The sequence below is a fragment of the Castanea sativa genome, chromosome 5 (genome assembly GCF_040712315.1).
Source record: "Castanea sativa cultivar Marrone di Chiusa Pesio chromosome 5, ASM4071231v1".
In the NCBI taxonomy this organism is placed as follows: Eukaryota; Viridiplantae; Streptophyta; class Magnoliopsida; order Fagales; family Fagaceae; genus Castanea; species Castanea sativa.
The window spans coordinates 49,110,688-49,120,239 of NC_134017.1; the positions used below are offsets into that span (position 1 = coordinate 49,110,688).

General features: G+C 36.3%; 1 protein-coding gene across 1 annotated transcript; it reads left to right on the top strand.

Moving 5' to 3' along the window:
• Positions 1–339: 339 nt before the first annotated feature.
• LOC142636483 (U-box domain-containing protein 17) lies at positions 340–3,190 on the top strand. The gene has a single exon (XM_075810720.1). It carries the CDS (start codon positions 850–852, stop codon positions 3,052–3,054), a length of 2,205 nt encoding a protein of 734 aa, XP_075666835.1. The 5' UTR covers positions 340–849; the 3' UTR covers positions 3,055–3,190.
• Positions 3,191–9,552: the final 6,362 nt, after the last annotated feature.

The following is a 9,552-nucleotide window of genomic DNA, read 5'->3' on the forward strand; positions in this document are numbered from 1 at the left end:
CTTGGATCCTATAAAAAAGAAAGAAAAGAAAAAAAACTGAATTTTCGAACAAATTAAAAAATCAAAGATGCTACCGGATCCAAAGAAGGAAATAAAAAACTAACAGAGTTGTTGGTTGAGCAACGTACATGCTGTAAATAGTAGAAAAAAAAACTGTGGGCTTATTAAAGTCAAAGTATGACAAGACTCAATTACACATCCATCCATCCTCAAAACCAAAGCAGAGAGAGAGAAAAAAAAAGTTATTGTCTGACTGACACTATGACAAGCTGACCTCACGCCATGTCTCTTACCAAAATCACACAAAAAAAAAAAAAAAATCCCATTTTTGTAATTTAAACCAACAAAGCCTACCCTTTTTGGACAGCCAAAAAAAAAGTATTGTAGAAGAAATGAATGGACAGGAATCTGGATAATTATCCGTCAAACCCAATATTGAAAGTCGTTTTCATCCAAGGCTGCTATTTTGCATTGAAAATAAAATTCCTTACACACAAACGAAACCCCCCCCAAAAAAAAAAAAAAAAAAAAAAAGGTAAAGCCTTGGAAATTCAGACCCTTTTTCCTCTCCAAAAACGCGGATTCCCCAAAATTAAAAAGACCCGGAATTCCTTTTCCTTTTTCCAAACCTTTGAAGTATGAAGATTCAGCTTCAACCACAATAACAAAACAGCAATAACAGCAACAACAACAATAACAGCAACAAAAAGACTGTTTCATAAATTGTTTGTTGTCTTTTCGGTTTTCCATTACCAAATTTGCAATATTTGGTACAACAAACAATCTTCTAGATCTCTTCTTATTTTTTTTTTCATTACACAATTTCTCTTCTACTTCTTGTTCTTAGAAATGGCAACGGCGGCGATATTTTCGTCGCTACGGAGGCGGAGATCGCCGTCGTTGGAAGCGTTCCTAGCTCCGGTTGATTTAACGGACGTTGCTTTGGTACAAACCCTAGCGACGATCTCCAACGACCTCGTATCGAAATTCTCCGACAAGTGTTTCAATTTCCAGCGCAAGAACGCGCGCTCTCTCATCAGAAAAATCGAGGTGTTCCTCGTCCTCTTAGATTATCTCAAGGACTCGACCTCGACGACAAAAGCGACCTCAGCTTCATCTTCATCTTCATCTTCAGCCTCATCGACCTTGCCTTCAACAGCTTTGCTCTGTTTCAAAGAGCTTTACTTGCTTCTCTACCGCTCGAAGATACTCCTCCATTACTGCGCCAAATCGAGTAAGTTGTGGCTCTTGCTTCAAAACCATTCGATTTCAGGCCATTTCCATGATCTGAATCAAGAAATTTCCACCCTTTTGGATGTTTTTCCATTGAAAGATGTTGTCGAATTGAGTGACGATGTTAGGGAACAGGTTGAGTTGTTGCAGAGACAAGCGAGGAGGTCTAGGTTGTTCATTGACAAGAGCGACGATTCCCTTAGGATTCGGTTTTTTAATTTCCTCGACGTGTTTGAGAAAGGGGAGGTTCCGAATTCGGAGGAGTTAAGGTCTTTTTTTGTGGGGAGTTTGGGGATCAGAGATGCTAAGAGTTGTAGAGTTGAGGTTGAGTTCTTGGAAGAACAGATTGTGAATCACGAAGGAGATGTGGAGCCTACTGTGTCTGTGCTTAATGGGTTTGTTGCCCTTACCAGGTATTGTAGGTTTTTGTTATTTGGGTTTGAGGAAGATGAGGTGGGATTGGGGTTTGGGTGTTTAAGGAGGCCTAGGAAAGGTTTGATTACTCAGGAGATTGCTGACACGTTTATAACGGTACCCAAGGACTTTTGTTGTCCAATTTCCTTGGATTTGATGCGAGACCCTGTCATTATTTCAACAGGACAGACGTATGAGAGGAGTTCTATAGCTAGGTGGATGGAAGAAGGGCATTGTAATTGCCCAAAAACGGGGCAAATGCTTGTACATAATCGGCTTGTTCCTAATCGGGCTTTGAGGAGTTTGATCATGCAGTGGTGTATTGCTCATGGAGTTACTCTTGATCCGCCGGAGACTATGGATGTGTCCACTGAAGGCTTTGCTGCGGCTGCTCCTACCCGGGCTGCACTTGAAGCCAATAGAGCCACTGCGGCGATTCTCATCCAACAGCTAGCAAATGGGCCTGAGGGCGGGATGACTGTTGCTGCTCGTGAGATACGTTTGTTGGCGAAGACAGGGAAGGAGAACAGGGCTTTTATTGCGGAAGCTGGGGCGATTCCCCATCTTCGGAAGCTACTTTTGTCTGTGAACCCTGTTGCACAGGAGAATTCTGTGACTGCAATGCTTAATTTATCAATATATGATAAGAATAAGAGTCGAATTATGGATGAGGAAGGGTGTTTGGGATCTATTGTTGAAGTTTTGAGATTTGGGCACACAACAGAGGCAAGGGAAAATGCTGCAGCAACATTGTTCAGCCTCTCTGCGGTTCACGACTATAAGAAGAGAATAGCAGATGAGGGAGGGGCAGTTGAAGCCTTGGCAGGGCTGTTGAGAGATGGGACTCCAAGAGGAAAGAAGGATGCTGTAACGGCTTTATTTAATCTGTCAACACACACAGATAATTGTGTGAGAATGATAGAGGCAGGGGCTGTAACGGCATTGGTAGGGGCATTGGGAAATGAAGGGGTTGCTGAGGAAGCAGCTGGTGCATTGGCCTTGATTGTTCGGCAGCCAGTTGGGGCAGAAGCAGTTGGGAAAGAGGAAATGGCAGTGGCGGGGTTGATAGCGATGATGCGTTGTGGAACGCCAAGGGGAAAAGAAAATGCAGTGGCAGCATTACTTGAGTTATGCCGTAGTGGTGGAACAGCTGCCACTGAGAGGGTCGTTAAGTCCCCAATGTTGGCTGGGTTGCTTCAGACTCTGCTATTTACAGGTACAAAGCGGGCAAGAAGAAAGGCAGCTTCACTTGCTAGAGTGTTTCAGAGATGTGAGAATGCAGCCTTACATTTTGGTGGATTGGGAGTAGGATATGCATTTGCAAGCAACTCAGCAGCTGCAAACAGGGATTCAAGTTTTGCTGGTGATGTATCAGTGCCAATGTCCATTTCAGTGCCTGTCTTGTAGTGGTAACATCCACGTCATGTTGTTGTCTTCCCTTCTTATATATGTTCCCATTTTTTTTGGAAACATTTACAAATTCTTTCATTGAAATTTACAGATGAAAAAATTATAGTAATACCATATCTTATGTGTTTTGAAAGGATGATGAATGGTGGTGAGCAGTTAGCTTAAGTTTGATATATGTATTTCCCTATGATTTAGAAAAACAGATTAGAGAATGTTCACAAAAATAATACAATTTGCTCTGGAAAAACCAATAAGCACTTATAGGGCATTTTTCATACGGTTGAATGTTTTATGTATACACCAAACATGAAACATGAAACGACATTCTGATTGATTCTCAGTGAAGAAGGGTTTGAACTGTACTTGTTTTTGGTGCCCTATATGTTCCTCCAATGTGTAGAAGTATCATGTACCTTTTTTTTTTCTTTTTTTTTTTCAATGAATTCGTTATTGCATTTGGTATGAAAATAAAAGCAATTTGTTGGATTTATCTTGAATGTTGCCATCTGAATCTCTCGCAATGAGGGTAAAATCTGCGAAGTACACCATGCAAAACTCATAATTTGCGATATAATTGGAGACATCTCAGATAAAAAGATGTGGATTTTGATTGTGATGATAAATGGTTAGTGGCAATGACGGATAACAGTAAATTCCATGCGGTTCTTGGGTTAATGTTGCTTCTGGTTAAAGATTATGGATTTACGCTTGTCCTAAATGCACCATCTTCCAAGACTTGCTCTGATTCTAGTTGTTCTTCTTTTAGCTTAGATCTTCTAAGAAGAATCTAGGACAACAGAGATGATATTACCTGTGGTGAAGTGAGAACGCAGATTCTCAATTTTTTAACTTACATGTGAAAAAGTATATTCTATTAAATGGGGAAAAAATGCTAAAGAAGGAAGCATCTAGAGATTCAAAATGTGTCATTTCCTAATCAGTGTCTTTGTAGTAAAACCATAAAGATAACGTATCCTACTGTGAAGAATTAGCTTTCAAATATTCTGAGGATTGGCTAGAATATACTTGAAACAATGGGAATTTTTTGGAGTTCAGAATAATGGCTGTGCCTGTCTCTGTATGTGATGGAGGGTTGGACTAAATTATCTGCTTTCACATGATAGCTTATTTCACCAACTACAAGTTCAATATGCAAACCCAATAAGTATGTGCAAACAGGTTCTTATCAGTCAAGCATGTCGGCCCACATCAACCTAGTGATGTTGCATCTGTGTTTTTTAAGCTAGAAGCAAAGGAAAAATGGTTTTGCTGCTTCTATCATTTTCTGTGATTTGATTGGAGCAACCAGAAGTGCACCGGTTAGCAAGAACTCGTTGCGTCCTTTTTAACATTACGTAAAGAAGAATTTGTGGTGTCTATAGTTGTTAGGGGAATTCCACTATAAGCATAAACTTCCCTGTAGCTGAGTGTTTTGGCATTGAAAGTGTGGTTGGTGGGGCATGCCTTCATTGGCCATGTACTTATGAATCAGATTGAAAGGATAAACGAAGTGGATGCACCAAGTAGGCCATTTACTAGAAATATAATTGGACACTACTCCCTGGAAACCTAAAGATCTGAAGCATGGTGGTAGTTGAGCTTATCTATAATGGAAATCTAGCACTGGGAGATATCATTGTCGCTAATGATGATAATAGGACATTTATAATTCTTATATCAGATATTAGCTACTTTGTCTGTTCTACTTGATACCTTCCTTGATTTTCACTTGAGTACCTTGGCCAACCCACAAAAGTAGTGGGGGAGAAGATAAATTTGAAGTCCAAAAAAAAAAAAAAAAAATCTGTATGACCAAATAAAGGAAAATTTCTACTGGGTCTAAAGTTCAGCTAATACAAACTGCTCATTAAATGTTGGGATTTTGTTTTGGGAGACTAATAACTGGCTGATAGTTTCCTTCTATCTTTAATTTCTTTCTTCATGGCATAGGTAACTTGTGTGTGTGACATAACATTGAGCAGGGGCTCTTCAACACATGAAACATGTACCCGATTCTGGTCATTAGAATTTAGAACTCCTTGGTCGGCAATGAAGCATTTGCAACAACATTCAATGTCTTAATTTTGTTCCTCTTTTTTCTTGATTTTGTTGCGGTCATTGGTTGGTCAAGACTGTCCAGTCACCATCTAATTCTGATGCTTAGTAATCTAAGTTGCTGCACTTGCTTAGTACCCCTTTGCGATCAACTTGGACTTTTCCTATTAGGATGGTCACTTTTTTCATTGACCCATGCGTCTTGGAGTGTAGTCTATGGATGTCATGCACCAAAGGACCACCTCTGCCGTCCTGCCTAACAAACAAGAGATGAACAAGAAGTTCCTAAAACCTTTGCATCCTTCTCTTTACTTATTCATGAATTAGGTTTGATATTCCACAATTCAAATGAGGTTGGGTATTTTTATGTTGCATCATAGGCCTGCTTGTATCATTTCAGCCAATGAAAATAATTCTAGAATGGCGACACTTTCTGATGAATGAGCAAACTTTAGCATTATTAGATTCTTATTCGATTTTACTAAGTGATTTACTATTGAAGAAGCATACGGACATAGAATTATTTTATATAATGAAATCAAAGCGACTATTACTACGTAAAAGGCTAATTTGAGAAGTTTTAGCTCCTTCCTTTTCCCACTAGAGTACCAATATTCTTCCAAATTCTGAGATCTTAAAATAAAATTTAATCTTGGTTTAGTTGGAAGGATGAAAAAATGAGAGGATGGAAAATGTTGAGATGATTGAAAAGGTAGTTTTACATCATACGTGTTTGGCACAAAAGATGAAAAAGTGAAAAGAATATTGATAGGGAATATATTATAATTTGTTTAAATTACTATTTTGCACATATTATATAATAATGTTGTTAGTAATACTCATAAAATATTCTATTAACAAATTAATATTAGTTACTAAACTTATATATATATATATATATATAAATTAATATTATTTCAACTTTTTTTTAAGTACCAAATTAATAATTCGCCATAAATATTACTCATAATATATACCAAAGGCAAACTAGGTTAATGGTTTGTGGTCGACAATTATGCAAAATCTAGCTGCGAGATTGGCGTCTATGGAGGTGGCGACCAAGGAAATGTATGAATGATTTGATGACAACTTGATTTGACCAAATCATCATGAACATTGGCCCTTTGTAGAGTCGTTGGATTGCAAGTGTGGACGATGACGCGAGTGGTTGAAGAACTCGATCCACCTTGGTAGTGACTCAAATGGGTACAAATGGGAAAAGTTGTAATTGCGTCTTTATCCCAAGTTTTCTCTATTTTCCCCCGATTTGGAGAAATTGAGATTTGTGGGCCCAAGTGAAACCCACTCTATTTTCTTTCCCCTCTTATTTCTCTTCTCAACCAAATAGTGAAAAACACCCATTTCCCTTATCCTTTCATTTTCACCCCAATCAAACGTAATGTCAATAGTTTAGTGTATGTAGCTGTTAGCTTATAACAATTGATGTATGACACAAAAATTAACCTTGATTCAGACATACTCTAATGGCTCTTAGGTTGGTAGTTATAAATGCTCTAGGAATACAATAATATTGTGCTCCATTCTTTTACATAATAGTTGGTCTCTTTAATTAAGTTTATAATAGGACTCATTATTTATAGGAGAGAAAGAAGCACTGCATTATTGTACTCTGGAAGTATTATATAATTTTATAATACTTTAGTGAAAAATCTTAGTTCTATTATTTTATGTTTTTAATTTTCATGATATGATAGTCATGTTCTTGTTTATTTTTTTGAAGCAAAATGGAAACATTCCTCATTGTTCTTGCCCTCTCACCTCCGAACATAATGAATGTGCATAACGCAAACACTACAATATCTTAAATGTTCTCTAGGACTCTCATATGTACCTTTCTTTACTAAACGGTTTTGGGGTGAGGCTTCCCTTTACTACTTGTCTACTTTTTGTTGATAAACTTTACTACTTGTCTACTTGTTACACAATTTATCATGCTCCCTTTACCACCATTCACAGCAAAACACAATGCAAACTTCTCTATGACACCGTCTCTTTTCTTGGTTATGTTGCTTGCTTGGTTATGAACCCAAAAAGACTATGGTTACTACAACCTCATATTCAAATATCTTTGCATCTCCCATCATGTGGAATTTTGGGAATCACCAACCTGTCTATTGTCTATGGAGTTCCAACCAATTTTCCCTAATCCCCTATATTCATTAATCCTTCTATCACCCTCTATTGCAAGTCCTCAGAAGAACCTAGTAGGGATGCCAGCTCAAGGAATACTCCTTTTTAGGTCATTCTCAATGTATTTGATGTGTTTAATTTTGATCTTGCTGATTTACACAATTCTGAGCCTTCCTAAGCTCTTGATATTCGTCGCTCTGGTTGAGTAAGAGCTTCTTCTTATCACCATAATGATTATTATTGTTTCTTTCTGTACTTTGAACATGATTGATTTACCTTATGGTAAGTCTCCAATTGGGTGTAAGTGAATCTACAAGATCAAGACACAACGATGGATCAAAATTCTCAACTTTGTACAAATCCAAATCATAGAAGAATTATATAACAGTACAACACAAAATGAAATTGAAACCAATATAAAACTATAACAAAGACAAACAAATTATGAAATAACTGATATTCCATTGAGAACATATAGATAAAAATTGCACCTTGAATCATTTCCTAAATTAAGCATCTCCTATACATTTCGAAAATCAAAACCAAAATCACAATAAGAACAAGATTTCTCATACAATAAGATCCAAGTACCTACAAGCACAACTACAATACTGTGCAATCTATAATTTGAAATGCACACAGTAAATTTCTCTTTCAATTTGAAGCGAAGTATTCAAAAACACAAATATAACCTCCACACTTTCTGAGCAACCAAACAAAGACAAAAGCTAACATAATCAAAACTTACAAAAGGCGAATGAAACAAAGATTGAGCAAAATTTTCATTGAGGTTGTAAAATACATAGAGCAAGATGCAATCCTTGTTTTCGAAATCATTTTCTCAAGAAACAAACAGATTGTAAGGAGAGAGATAGCAGTTACCTGATGGATGAGAGAGGAGAGATCGGATTGGACTAGTAAAAGGCAGTCAAGCAATCCATCTTCTTCTTCTTCTTCTTCCACTTCCTTCCACCTATCCTCCTCTTTTCTCTGAAAAACTAAGATTCTTCATATCCAAGGGTTTCGAGAACCTTCCACCATTATTGTACTTCTTGTTGGATGCGTCTCTCAATGGCTTCGTTACCATGTATGACCTCTCTCTCTCTCTCTCTCTCTCTGTTTGAATTTATTGTGAAAGGCGGGCTATTTTTATTTTGTGTGATTTTTCATTGTTCGGAGTAGTGAGTCATGACTCGAAGTTGCACTCAATCGAGTTTGTTGAGGCAAAATTGGGTGGGCTCAAATGCTCGGCAGCATAATTAGTAAAATACGTTATGAGTATAATATGACAAGTATACGGATGGATATAATTCGGCATCTTTTTAATAAGTACTTTTTGAAAATTTGGTAGAAAAATATGTAAATGGGAAAATAACAATATATGTATCTTTCGTGTATATTATGTTTATATTTTGAAACTTCGTAAAAAAATGGAAATATTTGTCATATTAATTTTTTTTGACATAACTAAAATAATCCAACAAATTACAATCATATAGAAATAATCTACTTAACAAAGAAAATTATTTCAATAACCATATAGAACTTTCTTAACAATCTAACACATTACAGGACAAATACAAATATATTGTATAAATAAAAACAATAAATTCAATAAAATAATACTAAATGATATACCGGTACATGAGAATGGATGCATATATAATATTAGATGAAAGAGATTTAGCAAATAATAATAATAATAATAGAATTTAGAAACAATAAAATATGACAATAAAAGAATATTTTATTGAAAATATTTTCTCGAAAATTGAAAAAGCTGTCAATACTTTTTCAATTCACAAGAAAATATTTTCAAAAGTGATTTATTATTGTGTGCCCTTAGGGCACACATTAAAAAATCCTTATTACAATACTAAAGTTATGACAAGGGATGTGTGCGGTTCAGTTAAATTGGTTTTTTTTTTTTTTTTAAAAAAAATTTGTAACTTAATCGATAACTGATACGCACCACCAAGGGTCAGTTTTTGACCTACGGTGGTGTGATTTTATGAGGTCGGTTCAATTGGTTTGAAAATTTATAAAAAATTATTTTAAAAAAAAAACTTGGGCTTTCAAGTTCAATATCCATACATCAACCTGATCATAAAAACTTCTATTTATTTAGCAAGCTGTCCAATTACATGGACAAGCTTAAACTCTAATTATTTAGCTAGCAACTTGTCAAATGTCCAGTTGTCCATCTATCAAGTATTCATAAAAGAAAAAGTCCAATCATCCGTACAATAACAATACATCATACATAAAAAAATCGTGTTCATACATGGT